The sequence below is a fragment of the Monodon monoceros genome, unplaced genomic scaffold (genome assembly GCF_005190385.1).
Source record: "Monodon monoceros isolate NGI ecotype Baffin Bay Population unplaced genomic scaffold, NGI_Narwhal_1 Super_Scaffold_5, whole genome shotgun sequence".
In the NCBI taxonomy this organism is placed as follows: domain Eukaryota; kingdom Metazoa; phylum Chordata; class Mammalia; order Artiodactyla; family Monodontidae; genus Monodon; species Monodon monoceros.
In genome coordinates, this window is record NW_021703782.1 from 2,540,357 (window position 1) to 2,565,296 (window position 24,940).

Genomic DNA, 24,940 nt, shown 5'->3' on the forward strand with positions numbered 1-24,940 from the left:
CACAAGACTCTTGTCCTCAGGAAGCTCTGCTCACAGCTATAGCATCCAAATTGTAACTGCCACGTTCTTGGCACTCCTGTCCAAATCCTGTCTTGGCTCCAGTATACCCAGCTTTCTGAAGATTTGCACTCAGGTTTGTGTAAGGTGTGGATGAGAAGCTGAATTTTTCTGTCCCCTTTCATTTATTCCTTGGTAGGAAATCCTGTTGAAATCCGCATTACTGATCACAAGAAGGCAAATTTTAAAAACTCACATTTGGGATTGTTGGATCAACAAGTAGCAAAGTTAAGGGAACCTAGGAGTTCTAGCTGAGCAAATGGTTTTAATGGAAGACACTTGAGTTTCGTAATCAGTATTTTAGATAAATGTGTTAACTATTTCTAAATACTGCCACAATACTGACAGGCACCCTAGAAAGTAAAGAAATCTGTGGGAAAAAGCTCAAGAGCTTCTTAAAAGATTATTTAAGATCAAACGTGATCTGTTTTTTTCCGAATCAAAGCACGTGTGAGCTAATTGTTACTGTCACGTTTTAACATAAAGCAGCTCAGTGTTCAGATGGGTCCAGGTAGCTGCAGGCAGGGCCTCACGTAACGGAACTCTGTCCGTTCTTAGAACGGGAGCCCTGCTGTCAGGATGAGGACGTTCCTGGGAGTGAAAGGGAGGGAGAGGCGCCATCAGCTGAGCCTTAACTGCGCACAGCGGCAGCACGGCCATGGGGAGGACGACGGCTGCTGCACGTGGGCTGCAGCAGAGGGGACTAGTGACCCCAGAAGTCAGGGCTCCCCAACTTCTGGGCATCTCACCAAGCAGTTCCCCAGACCGTGCTAGCGTGGGTTCCCCTGGCGCTGAGTGTGGGCCACGGTGGTTAACAGATACGCTTATGTGCAAGGGTTGGCGCTACTGAGGGACCTGAAAGCCCACAGCCTCACCAGGGAGGGAGTCCTGCCCCTGTCAAACTCCTGCCCGTCTCCTCGCCCTTCTGCCACGAAGAGTTCGGGTCTCAGGTGGGTTCTAAGGAGGCGGCTGACCCAGTTAACTTTGGAGAGTTGTGTGGGCAGGTCCACTCAGTCCTGCAAGATGGGGGGTGAGCCAGGTGACCTGCGGGCTTTCCCACCTTGAACCTCACGAGGGAAACCTCACTAAGGGGCCCTTTGGCCCAATCCACAGTTTGCTATTATTTTGTGTTTCACTGTGAGCTCTGAGGTTTTAAGGTTAAGGACGTTCTGTCAGGTTGAAGAAGGATCTGAAGCTGGTCAAACACAGCTACCCAGACTGTACTGGAAACCCAACGGAAAACTTGAATGGTAAGCTGACTGCATGCTGTGTCGACACCCTAACGCTGTGTCAATTGGCAGGTACAGACAGAGCCCGAGGAGCGCTGCTGCAAGGAATGGACCTAACGGAGCGAGCGGACGCTCGTGCGGCGAGGTCCGGAGTGCCTGCAGCTGCTGTTCAGATGCAGCTGTGGAGGATCCGGGGTGGGTCCTGAGTCTGCTCCCCTGTGCCCTCCCTGCTGCCCAGAAGCCCAGTGCTTACAGCTGCAGCTCTCGTCAACTCAAGTCCCAGAAACACATTCCTCGCTGCCTACGTGTTAAACGCTGAAGCAGGACTCACTCCTGGGAGGGGAGGACCGCGTGCTCGTCCACAGGTGTCAGGCGGGACATCCTATGACGACATCGGAGAGGACCACGGCAGGTGCATCCCCTCTTCACACGTGATCAGGGCATCACCATGCAGATGATCTGACTGCACGTGAAAGAAAGAAATCCAGCCACGGGAGCGTCAGAAAAGTTTTTAGCAAATGTTTCCGTCCATTTATTTTCTGTACTCCTTAAAAACAAAACATCATGTTTCATACTGAAGCTCTGAAATACTGTATGCCCGAGAGAGGCACCTCCCACTCATGCTGCAAGCTGGTCCACGTCCTCTCTGCTTCTGTCTGCCAGGTGAGCTTCAATAATTTCTGCAAAGAGATTCCTCTTCAACAGATTATACGCAAGAGGTAAAAGCTGGCCAGCAACTTTATGAAAATACTGAAAAACAAAAGAAGATGACATTAGCCAGAGAACGCAGCAGGTAATATACTGGAAAAAGCAGTTGTTAACGAAGCCCACTCCCCACACGCTGGGTTTCAGCCAGCATCTGCCTGACAACAGTGAGTTCTGAGACAGCGCCTGGCACCGTCCCTGGGGCAGTCGTGCAGCTCTTCAGGACGAAGGGCACTTCTTGAAGGAAACTCAGAAGAAAACCAAGTAAAAACTGTAAGCGTCCTTATTCCCTCAGATACGGTTTATTCACCCCCTTTTGCCCCCAATACGCTCAAATGCCTTTTCCTTCTCGTCGGCATGTCCCCACCCCATAAGACTTCAATCATCATTTCCGTTAGCTGGCACCGTCGGAACAAGGAGCTGAACGTGAGTTTTCACATCGCACTGAAGGCTCCCCCGTATCTTCAGTTCCTTCTCACCCCATGTCAGCCTCCACCCCTGAAGTCGCTGCCTCTGTCAAGGGCCCAGACGCGCTCCAAGGACAAGGGAGGGCAGCCGCCGTTGGCGCCTGCTGCCTTGCTCCACCGTCCCTTCTCTTCTCCGATGCTGCTGGATTCTCAAGACAACCGAGTTTCTGTGAAGCTGGTCAAGCACTATTCCGATCGGTCACTGACCCTCTCTGGCTGTTAACCACTCTGATTATTTTTACTGCTAACAAACAGCCCTACACGAGAAACAAACAAACACAGAGTCCCCAAAACAGACTCCCCGACAGTGGCGTCAGCCTGACCCAGTAACTGTCGATCAGAAACGCAAACGCTCAGCCCCCAGCGGGAAGGGAACTCGGTGAGGCCCAGGGGGACTGGGGGGTCGGGGGGGTGCCAGCCTGTGCGGAACAAGCCCCCAGGGCACCCTGACGCTGGCGGGGTGCCGCTCCAGCCCCCGCAGCGTCCCCAGGTGACCCTGCACTTCACAGCCTGCAGAGTCAGCTTCTGGGGTAGAGGCTGACGCGGGAGCCGCCTGCCTGTGTGGCCCTGAGCAGCTGGGGCTCTTTCTGTGCCGCAGGTGACGTGGTAGGTGAAGGGAGAATTAGGTGGTCTCCACAGCAGGCAGACGGCCTGGGCGGGCCCCAGGTGGCGCGGAGGTGCGGGGAGTACGGCCCACGCTCACACACCTACTCCCGGGGAGATGGGACTCAGGCCGGGGCCACCACTCCTTCCGCCTGCCCGACCCCCAGCCGCGGCTCAGCGGCCTCCTGCAGCTGCCTCGTACGTTTCTCCTACGTGACGAGCAGGGAGTTCACGGTAAAACAGCACCTCCTCTATGTTAAAGAATTTCCAGCATATTTACAGACAGCATTTACTCTTCATCCCGGAATTCAAGCACAAGAACAAACCCCCCACAGAAAGTGAGGCGGAGCCAGGAAGGTGTGTCCACACCCTAGCGAAGGGCACGGCCGTACACGTAAGTAGCTAGTAAGTCACTTGGGCACAACATCCGGGTCATTCACCTCGGCCAGAGTACAAGATGAACTTCAAATAAAAAACATGCTCACAACATCTGCTTAAAAATCATTTCAAAATGTTCATTTTGAAATTCAAGCTGAATCCATACGCCGCGCGCTGGAATTGCGGACAGCAATGAGCCGGAGTGTGGGGGGCGGGCGGGGGGGAGCAGGGCTGGGGGCGGGGAGGGAGGGGCGGGGTGTGGTCACTCACGTGGGAGCCGTGGCAGAAGAGGTCCATCCCCAGCTCCAGCCCCATCCCATAATCGCACTCATCATTAGCAAACTGCACGTAAGTCATCATCTCCTGAACAGGAGCGAAAGCTCTGAGCCTCTCCGCGTCGCCGGCGGCCTCCACAATCGTCTTGCAGATTCTCCGGAGACTGGCTGAAAGACCAAGGACACAAGGTTACCTGTAACCACCATGGCGCAGACGGTAACCTGGATGTTTCCTCACGACTGTCCTAGTGCAGTGGATGCCTCTTTGGTTGGCACTGTATTTTACAACGGCCATTTTATGGTTTTTCTACTTAAGATTCAAGCATAAAAATGGCTTACTTAACAAAAAAGACTTCTTGTATTAGCACAGTGGGACCTCGCTGCAATCAGGAATCACACCAGCTTCCAGAGATTTTCCCTGGGCTAGTCCAGGTTCCACAGACCATGGCCAAACCTGACCCACCTGTTTTTAACTGCCCTCAAGCTAAGAGTGTTTTTCCATTTTTAAATGGTTGGAAAAAACAAAAACTATATGGAGATCAAGGGATAAAAAAAATCCAGACAGACAGTAAAGTCTGCTCTTTTTGCCCCCTCCTACCTTACTTAAAAAAAAAACAAAACAAAACCCAGAAAAAGACATAGGAGAGACAAGAAATCATTGTAGAATTAAACCTTTACCAGTACTTTTACCAAAGTGGGGGAAGTGCAGCTATGGCCAAAGTGTAATCTGAGGTAAGAACAGAGAAAAACTAACATTTATCTAAATAAAAACGAGTGGTTTAACATTTCTATCTGGACTTTCAACGTTTTTCTCCCTGCTTTCGGATGCCAGGGTGCGTCAGCTCCCACGAGGCACGTGAGAAGAAAGGCACCAGACGATGCCTATTAGACTTCCTTTCTGACAAGCTGGGAAAATCCGATAATGCGGACGAGCTGCCACTCACTCGGAGGAACGGACACGTTCCTGGACACGGGGCTGCCGTGCTGGCAGGGACGAGGTTCGGTCACGACGTGAACAGTCACGCCTGGAACTCACGGTGCCGAGTTTCACGCATGAGAGACTGATGTTACTTACACACTTTACTGACACTAACCACAAACCCAGGCTGACGACAGCGGTGTCTGCCAGGGCTTGACCTCAGAACACGCGCCCCCGGCACACACCCTGCGCGTGCGGTCACGGGCTGCACTCTGCCCCCGCCCCGTGGCAGGCAGTACTGCACTGGACAGACAGCAGTGACACGTTTACTGGAGGACAGACATGTTCTTCCACCGGCAACATTCTGCAGCGCGTCGCCTCACGGAACCCAAACTGCGAGACCGTGCGAGCAGCCTCCACCGTCACCACGCTTCAGTGCCTGCTGCTGCTCTGCTCCCCGCTGCCACCACCCCCCGCTCACGGCGCGGAGCCACAGGCTGCAGCACAGGGAAGTCAGGCCGCCAGCTCGGCGATCACGCGACACTCAGAGCCACGTCTCAGGTCCCCACCTCCCGGACGTGAGAATAAGAGCCGCGTAAAGGCCTGGGTGAGGACTGAGTTAACACTGTGTACACATCGCCCGACAGCGTCAACCACGACACGATCCAGTGCTCAATAAATGGTATCCCCCGGGCCACGTTACAGTGTTATGTGTAGAGAGCCTCGGGGGAAACTGGTCAGGAGCAGACTTCACTGTGACCCGCTGAGCGCTGTCACCCGTCCACAGACCGCCAGCCACTTACACCTCCTGGCAAACAAAACAGTGAGACACTAGATCCTTAACTATGTCTGCTACCACTTCTCATTCAAAAATAAATAAACCACGGAAGGATCTAATGCTAGAATGTTAGAAAAAGGTACAAGTAGATAAAAGTGACCCTGGACACATAAAACCCAGAACCCCAACCAGGGGAGGTAACGGTTTACTCCAGGGCACCGCAATTTAACACCCACCGTGATCGCTGTAACAAATGCCCTTAGTCTCCCCAACAGGACAGTAAAGCTGCTGCTAAAGCTTGGGGTGGACTGGCTCACAGGGAGGCGGCGAAGACCAGGGTTTGCCCCCCGCCCCCGGGACACAGCCCCTCTCCCCTCCGGCCTCAGGGAGGAGGTCCAGGAAGGTCCGGCATGTGCAGCGCGGTGTGCGTAACCCACCTTGGCATCATACCAAAACAGAAATGTGAAAGTAATTTTAAGCTATCTAATTTAGCCCAGCATATCCGAAACAGTATCATTTCTACACATGGTCAACGTAGGAAAAACTTAACGCTGCTGCACTTTTTACACGGAAGTGAGTTAACACCAAGCCAGACCACAAGTTCAGCCCCTCCACCGCGGGGCCCACACGCAGTGCTTTTCCCTGGGAGTCCTCCAGGCGGAGGGCAGCTGAGGCCACAGCTCTGTTCTGAACAAGGGAGGGCCTGCATTTTACGTGCTGCGCAGGGGCGCCTCTAATTCCCTCTCGCTGAGTGCCCCTCGCCCCGCTGCCCCCAAGGGAGCAGGGTGACGAGAAGGTGGTGCCCTCGGGGGTGCTCAAGTAAAGGGGGTTGGGTAGGGGGAGCTGAGAAGCGATTTTCATCCACTTTTTTCAACATGGCAATAATTAGATTTTGTGTCGTTTTTATACTTACAGATGAAGTAACTCAGCACTGGCTTCTAAAAGCTAATCAGACTTACATACAGATGAAAGACTGGTCACAAAGCACTAAACAAACGCGTGCTGTCTCACTAATTACTATATTGTACGTTGTTGGCTACAATGTCAAAGGCTCTGAAACAGTTCAGAAAAAGTCACCTAGACCAGAGGTTCACACTCTTTAAACTTGTAAAAATACTCTGTTGTGAGCGCTATCAGGCAAGCAGTGTGCTAAGCACTTACGTGCTCGGTTACACCCCAAACACCCCTACGGATGGTATTCACCACTACTACCCGTATGGCGGATGAAGACGACCACGGTTCAGGGTAGTTCAATAACTTGCTAAGGCTACACAGCGGCAAACCCAGCTTCAGTTCAGGCTTCACTGACCGTAGAGCCTGAGCCCTTCTTCACTAAGGGGAGGTGACTGTCCCCCAAATGGCACATGTCCTTACCTACTTCTCAACATAAGGAAACCTTTCTCTGTATACATTAACGCACATGCACATGTTCATGTGAGAAATACGTTACCATCCGTTTCAGGGAGCTCTCTGTATCCCACATCATTTTTGTCTACTGGGACAACCAAGCCTGCCCCATGAAAGGTCTTTGTCACGACCTAAATAAAAGGAAAAAACAAAACAAAAAAACAAAATTTAGTCACTGTAAATAGACGAAAACGACAGGGGGAAAAAAAACCCCAAAACAAAGCACACCCACAAACCCTCAAGACTTCTGCCAAAACGCAACATTCAATGCCCTTTTATTTCAGTAAATTTGGACCCCAGGGCACAAGTTTAATATTTCTTTCCTTTAAAATTAGCTACAAGTCAAGCACTTGAAGTAAGTACGACAGTGAAACAGCCGGCTTTTATTAACTGTGTCAGCTGTCTGAAGTCTGCGCCGTGCGTCCCACTACAGGAAGCAGGGCGCGGTGTCAGTTCCATCCACAGCCATGGGATCCTCTAGGCAGAGAGCCTGAGGGACTGGGCCCTGAAGGAGAAGGAATGGTTTTTGTCAGCAGGAAGACGTGGAAGGCAGAACTCCTTTCCATCTTGTGAAATTCAGGTCCCCCATTTCTACTTGGAAAATTCAGGCTCGTCAGCAAACTTCCCCAAAGTAGGGCAGTTTCTAGTGTTGTGGTGCCCTTCGTGGAGGCAAATAACATAAACCGGTGAGCTTTTCTTAAGTGTTAATTTTCAAAGACAAACAGAGGTCCAAACACAACCCCCATCGTAACCCTTCCAGTCTGCATCTTTCTCTTACACTAGTGGCATTCTTAGGTCTTTGCTGAACAAAACATCTGCTTCCAGTATCTCTGTGCAGTCCAGTGACATTCCTGAGGGAAGGACGCTCTCAGTTTTAAGGTCCTCGCCCCCAAGTCTCTGTACCAGCTCTCCACCCTCTCGCTGCTTTCACTGTCTTTCATTAAGCAACACAGGGGACAGGTTATTCCAAACAAGTCCCAAGACAACTGCTCACCCCTTGGGAAAAAACAAATGAAGTCACAGTTACGTTGTATCTTACTCCTGATACCAAAATAACTTGCAGGTGGATTTTTGGATTAAATGTAAAAATAAACCCATAAAACTACTAGAAGAAAAGGCAAATATTGTATATGATTTGGGGTTGGAGAAGGAAAAGACTTACAGACTTGACTACATAAAAAAAAAAAAAAAATTAGACTTCCCTGGTGGTGCAGTGGTTAAGAATCCACCTCCCAATGCAGGGGACACGGGTTCGAGCCCTGGTCTGGGAAGATCCCACATGCCGCAGAGCAACTAAGCCTGTGCACCACAACTACTGAGCCTGCGCTTTAGAGCCCGTGAGCCACAACTCCTGAGCTCACGTGCTGCAACTACTGAAGCCCGTGTGCCTAGAGACTGTGCTCCGCAGCAAGAGAAGCCACCACAATGAGAAGCCTGCGCACCACAACGAAGAGTAGCCCCCGTTCGCCGCAACGAGAGAAAGCCCGTGCACAGCAACAAAGACCCAATGCAGCCAAAGATAAAAAAAAATTAACAAATCAAGTAAAAACCAAGAACGAAATTAACACAAATGATGAAAAACATCTGCAATATATACATATAACAATAAAGTTAATAAAGATGAATGTCTTTAAACTATAAAGAAAGTCTTACAAATAATGGAAAAGACTTAACACCCAAATGAAAACACAAAGTAATTCTAACCTGATGGAAAAACGGGCAAAGTTCAAGCAGTTCACAGAAGGAATATAAATGGCCAGTGGAGAAATGAAAACGATTTAATGTCCTTTACAATCAAAGAAATGCTGAAGAAAACAATGGTAGATCATTTTATACTTTTCAGGATGGAAAGACCAAAGGGATTGGTAAGACCAGCACCGGCGAGGACCCAGGGAAAGGGGCGCACAGCCCCTGCAGGTGGGGTGCAAAGGAGTCCAACTCCTGGGTGGGGGGGAGTTCTGCAAACAGAAAACACACACACACTTAATTTTTTTTATACCTGTATAAATTTTTTTTAAAAACCACTTTGGACCTGGCAATACTACATCTAGGAATTTCTTCTAAGGAAATAATCAGGTAAGTGTGCAAGTAAAGGTGTGAACCGTTATTTATGGCAGGCTGTCTGCATGTGTGGAGTTTTCAGCACCCTAAACTCTGAACATAAGCGCAGCGCCCTTGTGACGCAGACCTGCCATGCAGCACATGGAGTGACGACCACAGTGTGTTCACAAAGCAGTGCTGACGCTGAACGCAAAAGGCAACAGTGATGGCACGACTGTCTTCTGCCCGACTCAGGCTGACACCCAACAAGAAACCATGCTATGTACGTATTTTCACTGATGAGAAACTGTACTAATTGTCCATAAAGAGGTATCAGTTATTAGTAAAGCATCAAAATCCTAATTTTATTACGAAGAATCAGATTACCAGTTTAGGAAAACCCTGCACAAGGGTGGGTGATGTTGTGAGGCATCAGAACTAGAGGTGGACAGAATGATGGACCCTCATTTTACAGCGACATTAACTCAATGTCGATTTAAAAAGTGACATCTAGGTACTGGAAGAGGTAAAGTGGCACATAGCCAGTTAGTCAGATAGGATGAAAGGAATGCTAGCTATGAAAGATGTGAGTTTAGGTCTCTGATCTGTCACGTAAAATTCTGCACAAGGAGCAAAGCCTCTCCAAACCTACTGTGCTTGCCTGTCGGTCGTAGGGGTGGAATGAGCAGCTCACAAGGACCTCCCACCAAAGCACTAGAAGGCACGGCTGGTATAAACACAGATTGCTAGTGTGCCACGGAGTGCTCCATTATCCTAGGATGCACGAGCTACTTCCACACAGAAGGACCAAGTCACTAACTCACATGCTAGTGGAGCTGAGCTTTTTTCAGGACTAGAAAAATATTTATTTCCATGAAGATCTCACAATAACAATAAAAGAATAAACTTCTAATAGAAAAGGATCTGGAAGCATTATCACCACATGTTGTCTTTGGGAAGATAAAATCATGGTTGTCTTAGTTCTTTTTTTCTTTGAATTTGTGTTTACCAGCTATTTTTGTAAGAACAAATACTAAAAAGAAACCTCATGGGGGAAGGGGGCCAGGGCAAACATTCCTATGAAACTTAATCTAATACATTTAGATTAAGACTCACATTACATTAGACTCCTATCTAATTTATAGTTATGGGGAAGAATGAATGAAATCTCATCTGAAATTACTGTTGATGACAGAATGTGCTGCTGGCAGCTGTCTGCTCGGAGCAGCTTAGTCTTTAGTCAAGACAAATTAGGATACGTCACAACGGGGTGAGAAATGCTCCCCTTCCTACCCTATAAGGCGGGAGAGGCTCCCTATGAAAACCAGAAAGGTGAAATGGCAATATGAAATCTTAGAGCAACTGAAAAATGCCCCATTGCAAGGAGTTTTATTCAAATGAACATTTTTAGAAACTGCTTCCAACCTCAAGGACTAAAGAAAGAGTTGATAAGACTGCGATTCAGTGACTATAACTTATCAGAACATCACCCCTGCAGCCGAGTCAAGATCAGAAAAAGCACTGAAGTAGGATTTTCAGTAACTAAGTAAGCTGACGTACTTAGTTGCCAGCACTACTTTATTCTGGGTTAACGAGTACTTTATTTGGCCTAGAACACGCAGATGAAGCAGCCACACACAGGACACACTGCTGAGAGGCTGGCTGCCCTGGCTCCGGTGACGAACGCCCTCCTTCCCCAGGGTGATGAGGACAGACTCCTACACAATTCTCATTTACCCCAGGCAAGAATTCTTCTAGCTTCTCTGTTAACTCACTCTGACAATTTTAAGTGAAAAACCCAAAGGATCCAAAACCCAAGAAGTATTTGCTGTTTACAAAACCACTCACACTGCAGGCGCCAAGGGAAGCGTTGGTTGGTGGGCTCCATAAGGCAAAGGAGAGGGGCCTCCTCATGCACCATTTCCTAGAGAAGTTTACACACCTCAGTACACACCACTCTCAAACGCCAACTGCCTGAGGGGCTATAGCTATAAGGCACTGTAAGGCAGACCTTTACACATCTACCCCCAAAACTCTTGGCACGAAATCAACAGACCTTAGCCATTAAAGAAAGAAATTTAAGCAAATATTATGTATAAAGCTGCTTTCACTCTTCTGCAGGAGAAACTGGTAAATCAAGATTAACGAGTGAGAAGGCCTGGCTGAGTTCTGCACCCGCCGCAAGGGCACTGCGTCACGTGACCCAGCCTGGCCGACAACCTGCAGGACCTCCCAGGCCAGACCCTGGACAGCCTCCGAGGGAGCCCCGCGAGGGCAGCGTCCAGCTCTCCCCAGGATAGGGCAGCGAGGGATGGAGAGAAGGTGCAGGTGGCAAGCAATCAAGAGAGGAAAACCCCCTATTAAAACAGCAGAAGAGTCAGAGACTAACAGACGTAAATCATACTTTCTTATCTCTCTGTTTCATCTTCACGGTTCTCTGTTCCAGTGAGTACCCCAGTTCTCTGGCTGCTTCTGTGAGTTTCTCATCTATGGTTTTCAAGAGACTAGTTTTCTTTTTATCTGTTACTTCTTTAAGTTTTTTCATCAAAAATAATCTGAAAAAGAAGTAAAAGCCCTCATTAGTATGCAGGCCACTGTGCTAAGCACACAGACCTTGGGAAGTTACGGGGAGCCGAGTTACAGACATCAAACTCCATGCAAGGGAAAGAGTGCAGAACCACCACCAGAGCCCCCCAGAATCCCGAACAGGTTCTTCAAGCAAGAGAAAAGGCACTATGAATAAACAGCTGCCAGTCACAGAAACAGCAAACAAGATTTGTCTGTATTATCTCTGTAATGTCTACAACAAAGACATAGGGTATTAACAGAATGAGGTTAAGCCAAGTTCCTGTCGCATCGCTTGATGCTAAGATCCGCGTACCGCCTTGGAGAAGTCTGACGTAACAGAAGAAAAGAGTGTGGAGACACCAAAAAGGATTTTCTTTTTGTTTGTTTGTTTTTCTTCGGTACGCAGGCCTCTCACTGTTGTGGCCTCTCCCGTTGCGGAGCACAGGCTCCGGATGTGCAGGCTCAGCGGCCATGGCTCACGGGCCCAGCTGCTCCTCGGCATGTGGGATCCTCCCGGACCGGGGCACGAACCCGCGTCCCCTGCATCGGCAGGTGGACTCTCAACCACTGCGCCACCAGGGAAGTCCCAAGGATTTTCTACTTTTAAAGAGCCAGAGGACGTTTAGAATACTTAAGCATCAGCAGATTCTTTTCAAGGTTACCTTCAAATCTGCATTAAGATAAATTTAAAAAATATAAAAGGAAAGCAAAACTATTCTACAAGCTGATACGAAAGCACAATTCAAAATATTTTTTAAAGGTATGTGAATAATACAATATATTATTGCCAGTTACGGAAATAATTTTGTGTTAAGAATGCTGCAGAGGGTGTGGAGAAAAGGGAACCCTCTTACACTGCTGGTGGGAATGCAAACTGGTACAGCCACTATGTTAAACAGCATGGAGGTTCCTTTAAAAACTAAAATTAGGGTTACCAGATGATCCGGCAATCCCACTCCTGGGCATATGTCTGGAGAAAACCTTAATTCGAAAAGATACATGCACCCTTATGTTCACTGCAGCACTATTTACAATAGCCAGGACATGGAAGCAACCTAAAAGTCCATTGACACAGGAATGGATAAAGAATATTACTCAGCTATAAAAGAACAAAATAATGACATTTGCAGCACATGGATGGACCTAGAGATTGTCATACTGAGTGAACTAAGTCAGAGAAAGACAAATATCATATATCACTTATATGTGGAATCTAAAAAAAAGGGTACAAATGAACCTATCTACAAAACAGAAATAGTTACAGATGCAGAAAACAAACTTATGGTTACCAGGGGGTAAAGGGGAGGGATAAATTGGGAAATTTGGACTGGCATATATACACACTACCATATACAAAATAGGTAACCTAATAAGGCCCTACTGTACAGCATAGGGAGCTCTACTCAGTACTCTGTAATGGCCTATATGGGAAAAGAATCTAAAAAGGAGCAGATATATGTAGAACTGATTCGCTTTGCTGTACACCTGAAACTAACACAACATTGTAAATCAACTATACTCCAATAAAAATTAAAAAAAAAAAAAAAGAGTTTTGCCATCAGAGCAAGAGTGAAAGGAAGAGCTGGCAACAGTGCCCAGCTGGACACAGTCGGTCCCCTTCCTGCAGCCACTACCAGGCTGCCAGGAGGAAACCCGCTCCTGCCCACCACTAACATTCAGCAGTTTGCTATGGGCTGGGCGCTGCGGGTGCTATTCTGATCCCCATTTTACAGATCAGGAAACTGAGGCACAGAGGATAATCAGCTTACCAAGCTGACAGAATTAGTGTGCGTGGATTAAAGTGCCGCAGAAGCCAAGACCACCAAAATCACGGTCTCATGATTGCAGCACGGCGTCACAGTAAACCTCACCTTCAACCTCACCAGCCGCGTATCAAGAGGCTCTATCTACAACAACCATACAAAGCACACCGGCGACGCCAGGGCCCCGGGGCTGCTGTCCTCTGTCCACAGCACCCTTCCTCCCGGGAGGCTCTCGCCTTCATCAGGCCCACAGGAAACACCCTCTCAGAAGACATCCACCTCTCCTGACGGCCCTCGGTACTGGTCTTCTCATCCTTACCATTCCAGCTTATTAAGCTTTTGTCTCTCAGCTTCAAACCTACAATCCAATACTCTGCTGCAATGTGCACACAGAAACAGCCAGGACGTTCCGTGCTGTCCCATTAAACCTAATGGGAGACTGTGAACCTTGAGTGAGTCCTGCAGTGGTCATGCAGAAAACACTGGTTCACTAAGTTATGCAGATCTCCCAAAGAGTGACCCTTTTCACTGTATCTGATTTACTCCATTCTATCACAATATGAAAAAAACACATTCATTAATAGTACCACCAACCTCGTTAGCGAAGTCTTCAGGAAGTGAGAAGCTGTCAAGCTCACAAGGGTGGTTACAACTCTCCCCAATTCTAATGTTTGCTTTTGAAATCTTAAGTTTTAACACTGGCAACAAACACAGTCAGTTGTTTTCATCGGTTTGTTTGAGACAACGCCGGCCAAACACTCATGTCAGGGTAACCAGTGTCTGCCAGTCCCTCTCTTCAGCAAAGTGGAAAAAAGCTGAGCTCACAACTCGGCCTCACAAGACCTCGAGGAAAACCTCGAGACTAACCCTAACACCTAAGTGTGCCGAAGTGCCTTTTCCGTACCTCCCCTCCTGTCACGCAGGACGTTAAGAAGACACGTGCCCAGCGACAGGGATCTGATCCGCCTTTACTGTGTCATCACGGACCTCTGTAGGGACACCCGCGTCACGTCCCAGCTGTGATAACCTACGGTCCGCTGCCCACCAGGTCCACTGCCCCGACCCTGTCGAGGCTCCAGCAGGGCTTACCCGCCTCCACCTTTGTGCTGTTGGTGTGAGAACGACACCCTGTCATCACCCAGAGTTTGCAGCTCACAGACCTCCTGGGAAGTGGGCAGGCACCCCTGGGGGGCCACACCCTACTGTTTGATAGCTGCTGTTTAGTTAATGGTTTTAAACGTGACTACACGTCAGAACCTCCTGGGTTCCTGGTTGAAAGTACCCAGTACAGCAATGTAGGGTGGCAGAGAATACTGGGGGTGCAGACAAGAGGAAAAGAGCCTATTTAGCAGCGCGTCTCGACCCAAGAGCTGATGCCCTGCCTACACGTACTCTTGTACTACACACCAAGTGTTTTCAGTGGTCTTTAGGCCCGTACAAAGGAAGCGTTCATTAAATGTTCGTTAAAATGAATGTTCATTCACTTAAAAACATTCTCTTGAAATGAATTTTTTAAACTTAAGAATTAAAATTATAGACATACAGGTTTGAGATCTCTAAGTATATCTACACTTAGATACACCTGGAACGTGTATTTTTAAAGAACGTTCCTGAGTCCTGCTCTAGACATGCTGAAGTGAATGAAGCTGAGGTGAAGCTCTTAACCATGAACCCGGGAGGCTTCCGTGTGTAGTCAGGTTTGAAACCATTAACTAAACAGCAGTGGTCAAATAGTGGTCTGTGGACCCCAGGGACTCCTGAGACCTTTTAGGAGTATGTGAGGTCCAAACTATTGCTACAATTATTTTAGGGAAAAGAACAGAATAAAAAGAAAATCATTCCTAATTTTGTTGTCCAAAGATAAGTATTTTAAAACTTTCAATCTATCTAGATTTCTCTCCGTGTGCATTAGAGGCTGTGAAAACGGAACCGTTCCACACTGTTCTGTTATTTGACCTCTTCACATAATGTATCAGCCCCTTCCCAAAACAACAGATCAATATCCTGGTGTTACACTTTGTGGACATTTTCTATTTAGTTACCTAATTTTCTCTAACTGCTGGATATGTATGTTTTTTCTAATTTTTCCTATTTATAAATAATCTGAAATATACACAGATATTTATGTACACCCATCCAAAATTTCTTCAGATAAATAGCTAAAAATGGAATCGCCGATTTAAGGTATAGCATATTAGCTGGCAATGTTCATTACCTGTTAAGAAATCTTTGAAAAAACATTTAAACAACCTTATTCCAACTGCTTTCCACAAACGTCTTACCAATTAACACATGTCAGAAAGGTTTCTTATACCCTAACCATCCTTGGGTATTACCATTCTTTAATCTTTACTCATCTTTGCTAGCTGAATTTGCATTTCTTTGGCTACTATTAAATATTACACAAAGAGAACTAGTTTCCCTGGGCATAAAAATACTTTGTGTATAACAAACAGTCTGCCTTAAAAGACACTACTGAGGCTGATATAGAAATTGTTTTGATTAGCTGATTTAAAGTCTCAGAATACTATATATACTGTAACACTTAAAAAGTATAATAACCTTTTTACCTTTATGTTTGAGATAAATTATTGGAGGTGCAAAACATTTTTTGTGTGAAATAGCATTAGGTACTCAAATATACTCACTTGCTGGTCTTCGCCTAAGTTATAAATCTATCACCAATGTATTTTTGTTTTCTATTTCCTTTTCTGTGTTCTCCAGTAAGCTAAAAAAATACCAGAACGATCTTGCATTATTTTTGATAACAACTGTATCTTTCTTCTTTTTTTTTTGTAAGACCACTAGGACTAATGAAAACTTAGTTGTTTTTGCTGTCAGAGTGTTTGTGGAATGATTCACCGAGCATCTACAAAGCAGGTGCTGTGCAAAAGAAAAAGCCTTTGCCCTCATGAACTTACACGTTAGTGCAAGAGACAGACAATAAAGAAATAACTATAGTTGTTTCCAATAAAAACAGCACCAATTTAAATTCAATAATAAATCTGAAGGGTGTAGAGAACTATAAATTATAAACAGCAAGCAACGTTTTCTATAAATTTCAGAGTTATCAGAAGAGAAAAAAGAGCCTTTCTGGGACATCTCCCATGCCCTTTAGATACACCGGTATGCACACAGCAGCCCAGCAGGTGCACTGATCGACCTAGTTTTCTGTTTACTGCAAATTTGTGCTATTAAATCACAGGGAATGAAAGTCTTTTAAAAAGTAGGGTAGGGACTTCCCTGGTGGCACAGTGGTTAAGAATCCGCCTGCCAGTGCAGGGGTCACGGGTTCGAGCCCTGGTCCGGGAAGATCCCACATGCCGCGGAGCAACTAAGCCCATGCGCCACAACTACTGAGCCTGTGCTGTAGAGCCTGAGAGCCACAACTACTGAAGTCCGCATGCCACAACTACTGAAGTCCACATGCCACAACTACTGAGCCTGTGCTCTAGAGTCTGTGAGCCACAACTACTGAAGCCCGCATGCCACAACTACTGAAGTCCACACGCCAAAACTACTGAGCTGGCGCTCTAGTGCCCGAGAGCCACAACTACTGAAGCCCGCACACCACAACTACTGAGCCTGTGCTCTAGAGTCTGTGAGCCACAACTACTGAAGCCCGCATGCCACAACTACTGAAGTCCACATGCCACAACTACTGAGCCTGCACTCTAGAGCCTGAGAGCCACAACTACTGAAGCCCACACGCCACAACTACTGAGTCGGCGCTCTAGAGCCCGAGAGCCACAACTACTGAAGCCCGCATGCCACAACTACTGAAGTCCACACGCCACAACTACTGAGTCGGCGCTCTAGAGCCCGTGAGCCACAACTACTGAGCCCACGTGCCACAACTACTGAGCATGCACTCTAGAGCCTGTGAGCCACAACTACTGAGCCCACGTGCCACAACTACCGAGCCTGCGCTCTAGAGCCCGTGAGCCACAACTACTGAGCCCACGTGCCACAACTACTGAGCATGCACACCTAGAGCCCGTGCTCCGCAACGAGAAGCCACCGCAGTGAAGAGTAGCCCCCACTTGACACAACTAGAGAAAGCCTGCGTGCAGCAAGAAGACCCAACGCAGCCAAAAACAAATCAATCAAGTAATTAAAACAAGGAAAAAGTAGGGTAAAGAGGTCACACAAAACATGGTCTACTTATTCTGCTCAAGGTGATGAAGGTGCTTTCTTCATTTTATTAGAGTGTGCATGGCCCACCTGCTGTGGCAGCTCCGGATGGTGTCTGTGTCCGCGCACCGCGGCCGGCTCCCTGGCTGGGCTCTGAGCCGCCCCGGAGCTGCCGCACCACCCGCCCTGTGCTTCAGCTCGCGTTCCGGACGGGGCCGATGCCCCAACCGGCTGCAGATGCGGAGTCCTGACGTCGGGGGGTGGAGGTCCAGCTCCAGCCCCACCTGCACGCAGAGGTCTCCAGCTTCCCGGGTGGAGGGGAGGGGAGGCAGGCAGGGGCTCCCTCTCACCGGCGCAAGTCCTGCCAGACCACGCGGTCCCAGAGCACTCGTGCAGCCACAGCTGGCGCTCCAGCTCCCCGGCGGCCGGCCCCCTGCGATGTGCCAACCGTGGCTTCACCGCACTCAACCTTCCATCTCAACCACATACCACGGGTTCTTGGAACGAACTCTTCAAGACTGTTTGACCTAAGATGCCTAAAAAATCTTTTGAGTTTGCCACGGGACAAACAAGGTCAAGATTAAGTAATATTTTCATTAAATAATTAGTTATAAAAGAGGTCTGTTGTTTGGCGAAAAGTTGAACTGTGGATAAGATGCCTGCAAAAGTCATGGAAATGATCTCCATGTATCTAAAAATTTTTGGTTACCTCATTTCCCCTCAGAGATGGACTGATACAGTACAAAAATTGTAAACCCATATAAAGGAGACATACTGAAATAAAACATTTTCTTACTTGACTGCAGCAAACACATTATCTCCATTTTGAACAATTATACAATTTTTCTTTGCTTCATTTGTAGCGACAAATACAGGAAGTTCGTCAGGAGAATCCCTGTTTAAGCAAAAGATTAAAAATTTAGCTGCCCATAATTTTTATTATCAGCGAAGTAGAATTTTAGGTCTATAAACAACAAATTATATCTGCATGTTTCAAAAAATTGCCAATGAATTTGCCAGGTTTAAGCTTTAGTTTTCTTACGAATATCTATGACAAATCTTATTTATGTAACAGAACCTAAAATTAATAGTCTTAGGACCTAGTTACTTTTATACCTGAATACAAAGAGAGAAAGAATAAAGCTTGTTAAAAGGAGGTGAAATTATACACAATCATCTCTACCCCAGTTTAACAGTCCGTGAAAAAAAGCAAGGTGGAAAAACCAAAAGAAACAGGACAGAAAGGATCATAAAACATTGGCAGCGCAAGGAGCCAGTTCACATCTATAACCAAATCCCTTTACTCTACACCTGAGGGAACCGATGGAGACAAAGCGACTCCGCCGAGGTCCTGGTGAGGCGGCAGGAAGCCAGCAGACCCTGGCGCCCCAGCTCCCAGCCCTGCGCGCCCACGGCTCCCTGGCACCCCTGCACACCTTCTCCACGTCCTCTTCTCCCCACCTCACTTTCAGCGCCAGCACCGCTCCAAGTGGAGGAGCCACCCCCCACCCACAGCGCTACTTCTAACAGTCTAAGCTTCCTGCATGTATCATTTAACCCTCCGAACATTCCCGTCAGGCGTGTCTGATGATCACAGGACAGGAAACTGAGTCACAGCAAGTCACTGGCACAGGGTGAGCCAGGTAATAAGTAGGAGGACCAGCCTGCCTCCAAAGTGCGTTCTTAATTCTATGGCCCCTGGAAGCACAGGGCCAACTTAAGTCACAGCAGCTGCTCTAAATTACCTTTCCTAAGCTAAAAGAGCTTTTCTGAACTCCAAAGGAAAAAAAAGTTTAAAACTACAGAGGAAAAGCTGGAGAGGGTCAGCCTAATGAGCTCACCCATCCCAGGGTAGGTTAGAAGGTCAGAACGGCAGACAGCCTGTGCACCCACCAGGAGAGGGTACGTGTCCTTCGCCTTGCGTGAGGCCAGTGAACATCTGCTTACACTCCTTACAGGGGCAGTAGCTGTATTTTAGGAGAAGAAAAGACCCTTTACCTGAAATAGCCCATGTGGAACTCAGTTTTACAATCTCCAACAATAATGGTCTGGAACTCAGGAGGATCATAGTAAAATCTCCAGTGAAGGTTAAAGTTCAGGCTTGCTGACTTTTTCTTCATTTTATGTCTTCCGGCAAGGATATCATAAGGACCCACTAATCGAAGTCCAAGGCTTGCAGAAAGTGAATCTATAAATTAAATATGTTTATTTAGACAGTGCCTTTCTGGAGGCAGATAGGAAATACTGCCTTTCATTCAGAAAATATTTCTAAGCAGTTGTCTTAAAAAAGAGCTTCTAAAGGAAAAGAAAGAAGTCTTTAGTTACATGTGAAGATGTCAGTTGTAAATACTCAATGGAAAAGAAATCAGAGCAATGAAGATGTGGCACTTACATTCAGGATTCCCTCTTAACTTTACCACTGATGACATTTCAAACATTCCTGCTGTTTCTTATTCTGGCCAAAACAAGACTGCTTTGTGTTCTTATACACTGCAAACCTTTACCTTGTCTCATTACTGTGTTGCTGTCGGCCTCAAGTATTTGTAGCACATCCAGACCAAGGGAGAGGCAACAGACAGCACAAGAGGACGAATAATTTAACTAAAAATGTGTTTAATGTATTTCCTTCCCCTTCCCTCCACCTCAGCTAATTATCACTCTCGACTCGTTGCCTCCTTGACCATCCATCTGGCTCACCCTAATCTTGGAAGAGCCCACCTTCTTTTTCCATCCACAGATCAGACATCAAGTCTGTTCAAATGTACACGTTTACAGCACCAAATGGGCCTTCGTGCTTCTCTAAGAGCGAGGCAAGCACTTCAGGCAGGACCTGGATACGCAAGGAGGTGAGGATGGAGAGAGGAAGAAAATTCTTGGAAGAGGTAACAATGTGGAAAAAAAAGCATGGGGACAGTTTAATTTCCCCCCTCTACGAACAGATATAAATATACAGATGTTTTAAAGGGAGATCATGCTGTTTTGTAGTGTTTTTTTGTTCTTCATCCTGTCCTCATTTAAATCTTCTGAATAGTTTCTCATGTTATTAAATGTTTCTTTAATATGTCTACCATTGCTAGGCATTTATTGTTTCTTTTTTATTCTAAACAATGCTTCAGTGAATATCTTTGCTAACACATGTTTGTACACATCCATGAGTACTTTTTGAGAAGGTGCTGCACGGTTGCAGTGTTTTGATATACTGCCAAAATTCAGTTATCTCCCAGTACACATTTTCATCAGCAGTCTCTGGGACTGCTTCCCCCCACCTCATGTGAAGACATTTAAACAGTACCAAAGGGTAACAACGCAAGGTAACTGTTACAACATTATCAGTTTTTAGTGTACCTTTTCAGAGATAGTATACGCACATAGGAAGTATGTAGGGATGTGTGTGTGTGTGTGTGTGTGTGTGTGTATTCCTGACCTAAAAATACTAACGGCAGCATATGCTACACACTTTTTCTTTTGAAATATTCCAGGCACGATAGTTTATCATCGCTTAAAAATCTGCCCGATTCTTTTAAAACTATATATGTCCACTGAAAGATGGGTAAGTGATGAGCATTTAAGGCATTTTCTGCTTTTTGTTTCAGTATCATTTAACATAGTTTGGGTTCACCTAACCCTTAAGACAAGTTCCTAGGGGCAGCACTGCTAAGTCATACTAAAAGTCCTGGAACACACAGAAGTATGTGCTTGTTTTCTTGCAAACTCTCATCAAAGCATGTTGTGGAATGATGTACCTTTGCTAGTATAACATTTTATTTCTCTCATTTGAAACATCTTTGGAAAAGTTCCTTTTCCATGAACTGTTTAGATCCTGGGTCCAGTTTCCTACTGTCTTTTCCACTGGCAGAAGCCAGAGGAAGATTCTGGAGCAACTCACCAGCTGGCTGTTCAGGATCAAGTCCTTCACAGAACCTCCAGAAGTGATAGAAGTCTTCAGGCAGAGAAAGCCTGTAATGACTTTCTACTTCTTTTCGAAGGTCACTGGGCACGTCAGCTTCACAGCATTTACCCTTCTTCACGGCGACTGCTTTTTCACACTGAAAATCCGCACACACAACTCTGTTTCTCCCAAAGTAATTTCAGCAACTTGGACTGCTTAATAATATTGCTCATTTTTGTTCACCCCAACTCTATGAGTTTCCTTTAAAACTCTATAAATGGTATTTGAGTAAAATCCGGGGATTCTTTTGGGTGAGGAAAAAAAGGAAAGAACAGTTTATAATATATAGGTGTCAAGAGGGACACACACAGCAACTTTTTAAACATATTTCCCCAAGATAATGGAAATGCAGAAAACAAAAAACCAAAAAGCATAAAAGGTAAACAGCAGGAAAAAGAGGAATAAGAAAATGGAAGGTTTTGCCCTGTTCTGGTAAACAGGGTGTCATCGTGCCTTTCATTTAAACAGACTCAGTGACCACACCAGAAGCAAATTGCCAGAAATAACTGGATTTACCAGTTAAAACAATGATCTCAGAAAAGGTCGTTTAAGGCCAGACTAGGTTATAAAACTCAGCTCCAGCAGCTCTGCAGTATAGGTTCATTCTGTAAGTATGCTAGGCTTTAGAACGCTTGTTACATCTGTGACCTATTCCCACAAAAATAAAATGCTTGGTTGGAGGGTACGCATCTTCAGTCTTGGGAGCGGCCGTGCGTGGTGTTCTTTCTGGGAACCTGGATCCTTTCCTTCCTGTCCTTCCTTTTCAGCTATCAGTACATCAGTGCTGCCCAACCCGGAGGTATTCTGCCCCCAAGGGGACACGTTTAGCAGTATCTGGAGACCTTTTCGGTTGTACAAGCTTGGGTGTGTGTGTGTGTGTGTGTGTGTGTGTGTGTGTGTGCTGCTGGCGTTCAGTGGGTAGAGGCCAGGGATGCTGCTAAACATCCTTCAGTGCACAGGAGAGGCCCCTTAACAAACACCTATCTGGCCCAGACGTCCACAGGGGTCACGACTGAGAAATTCTAACCTCATGTTTCTCATATTCACATTCTTCCAGCAGGCTCAAGTTTATTGATGTTATTTTGGGTATGGTTCAGAGTCTGCAAAGTGTATTTATGAACCAGATGATATATACAAGAATGTTCTTGATGGCATTGTTTTAGGAGTGGAAGACAGGACAAATGAAAATGCCTATTGACAGGAGAATGGTTACAGGACTTTCAAACAATGGAATATTACGCTTAGTGAAAAGGAAATAGAGCCACACACAGTATGGATCAATCTTAATAATATAATGCTGAATGAAGAAAAACGTCCCTGAAGATTACATGCAGCATGATAGCCTTTTTATGAAGTTCAAAAAATACTGTTCAGGCATAAACTCATGGGTGATAAAGCCATAAAAAGAAGACAGAGGAAAACAAACAGTTCAGGATCGTAGCTACACTGAATGGGGTCGACAGGAAGGAGTTAGGCAGACAGGACAGGTGAGCAACATGAAGACAGAGAGCCACGGTCAGCCTTTCAGTGCTTGGCCTGGGCAACGGCCTCACAGGTGTTTGTCATATTATTAAACGAATAAGGTAAAACAAGACCATGACCAAGAATAACAGTGTATCACGCCAAGGATTATAACATGTCTGTAAGAGGTCATAAAAAATTAAACTGAACAAGAAGGCTGTTCAAATAGGGATCCAAAAATTGATGGTGATAATAGCAAACAGTAATAAATATAACAGTAAAAACAGTCAGTAATAACTACTTGTTATGCACTTACTATGGTGCCAAGCCACTGTGCTAAACTCCTTCTATGGATTAACTCATTTAGTCCTCAGAAATTCCTTATGAGCTAGATTCTGTTATCCACATTCTACAGACAAGGAAACTGAGGTTAGGTGACTTCCCCTGGGTCCCTAACTAGAAAGTGGGAGAACAGGCATTTAACCCCAGGTGGGCCGGCCCCCAGCCGATCCAACCACTTCATGCTGTCTCTTCAACTGCAAACACACAACAGCAGAAGCATGTCAAGTCCTGACCCAGCCTCCCCTCTGTGTGTATGCCAGCCTTTGCTGAGACTTCCAAAGACTGGCTCAAACTTAGGATGTTAGAAAGAAGAGCCTTAAATCTACCTTGCTGAAAGGCAGTGTTGCCTAATGGTTAGGCTGCCCTGGTTCATTCCTGACTTTTCCCATTTCCAGTTCTGTCACCCTGGGCAAGTTACCTAACCTCTCTGTGCCGTTCTCTCATCTACAAAAAAAGTCCTATGTAGTACCTCTATCACAGGGTTGTTACAAGGAATAAATTATTTGTAGAAATACACAAACAGTGCTAGCACAGAATACATAAATGCTGGCTATTGCTGTTGGCCACAGTCTCTGTAGACGCATCGTAATTTTTGATGCTTTATTTCTAAGACTAACTCTGTCAAAGTTGTTCACTGCCCTTTCAAAGGGAGAAAAGGGTGTTTTCAGCTCTGCCTCAGCTCACACGCTGGCTGCATCCCCAAATCCCTAATAACTCGAGTTTAGGACGGCTGTGCCCTTCAGGGGCTGCCCTTATCCTTTACCCTTCTGTTCCTGGAGAGCGGGACCGGAGTAAAGAACGCCCAGAACGCGGCCCTCCTGCACCGTCTCACCCCATCCAGCTGACAGCGCAGCCAGAGGGAGTTTTAGAAACCTCTACTTCTTTCCTGCTTGCAGTGGTGACAGAACGTGTGAGGCCTGCTGCTCTTGCAGTGGTGACAGAACGTGTGAGGCCGCAGGAAAGCCTGAGCCGACGCCCCTCCGTGGTTAGCGCCCCTCCGTCCCCACCCCGGCCTCCCCGCGGCCGAGCTCGGCGCTGCGCCCGGCCATCCCTCCGCCGCGTCTCCCGCCTTCGGGGACGCCCTCCTTCCGGGGCGTCAGCAGCTCTTTCTACACTCGGCGGGGCCGGCCGGACCAGAGGGTTGGGGGAGCGTGCTGTGGGGGGACCGGTCTGAGTCAACCCGCTCCCCGGAGGAGGGCCCCTGACTGCGCCAACCCAGCCCCGGGGGAACCCCGGACTGTAACCCGCCCCAGGCCCGCCCCCGGGGGACGCAGGGACGCGAGGCGCCGCTCTCCGCTGCGGCTGGGGGCAAACGCGCCGCGCCGCCCTCGGACCCGCGGCCGCCCTTGGACCTCAGCGCTGTACCTGCGGCCCTTCCCCGCCGGGCCTGCGCTTCCCGCCGCCGCCCACCATCCTGTAGCCGCTGCAGGATAAAGCCCGTCCCGCCGAGAACTCGTCCGCCGCCGACTGCTTCCGGTTCAACGGCGACCAATCACCTCTCCGCGCCGCGGCGCACACAAATATAGGGAAGGCCCCGCCCCCACAACCGAGCGCGCGGCCGAGGCCCCGCCCACCCGGCCAGCTAGGCAGGTTGCCCTTCGTACGCGCGTGCGCGTCCCGCCGGCTGACCCGCCTGAGCTTCTCCGGGGGCACGTGGACCCCGGCCCAGACTCGGACACTGCGGAGGTCTCCTTCCTCCCCAGGCATTCACTGGGGCAAGGCCGGTGCTCCTTCGTCTGCATTCGTTTAAAAGATTCCTCTATCTGTCCCTCCCCTACCGCGTTTTTCTTGCCCAGCCCTGATTCATCTTCAGTGGTTTGAAATCACACAATTTCTGTCCACCCACGCTTTTGTTTTACTTAACT

The 24,940-nt window shown here is 47.4% G+C and overlaps 1 protein-coding gene across 1 annotated transcript; it reads right to left on the reverse strand.

Moving 5' to 3' along the window:
- Positions 1–1,789: 1,789 nt before the first annotated feature.
- LOC114884247 (histone PARylation factor 1) lies at positions 1,790–24,555 on the reverse strand. Its single transcript, XM_029203099.1, has 8 exons — positions 24,441–24,555; positions 21,210–21,369; positions 19,322–19,511; positions 18,120–18,218; positions 11,263–11,413; positions 6,862–6,949; positions 3,710–3,882; positions 1,790–2,036 (listed from the first exon to the last, which is right to left on the reverse strand). The coding sequence occupies exons 1-8, from the start codon at positions 24,486–24,488 to the stop codon at positions 1,905–1,907; spliced, it is 1,041 nt and encodes a 346-aa protein (XP_029058932.1). The 5' UTR covers positions 24,489–24,555; the 3' UTR covers positions 1,790–1,904.
- Between the last annotated feature and the right edge of the window lie 385 nt (positions 24,556–24,940).

What these genes read in the sequence shown, in the direction of transcription:
- LOC114884247 (XM_029203099.1), bottom strand. Translation starts at nt 24,488, where the DNA reads ATGGTGGGCGGCGGCGGGAAGCGCAGGCCCGGCGGGGAAGGGCCGCAG. An exon ending in AGAGCTCCCTGAAACGGATG is followed by an intron (nt 3,883 to 6,861) that starts GTAACGTATTTC and finishes TTGGTCTTTCAG; the next exon opens with CCAGTCTCCGGAGAATCTGC. An exon ending in TCTTCTGCCACGGCTCCCAC is followed by an intron (nt 2,037 to 3,709) that starts GTGAGTGACCAC and finishes TTTGTTTTTCAG; the next exon opens with TATTTTCATAAAGTTGCTGG.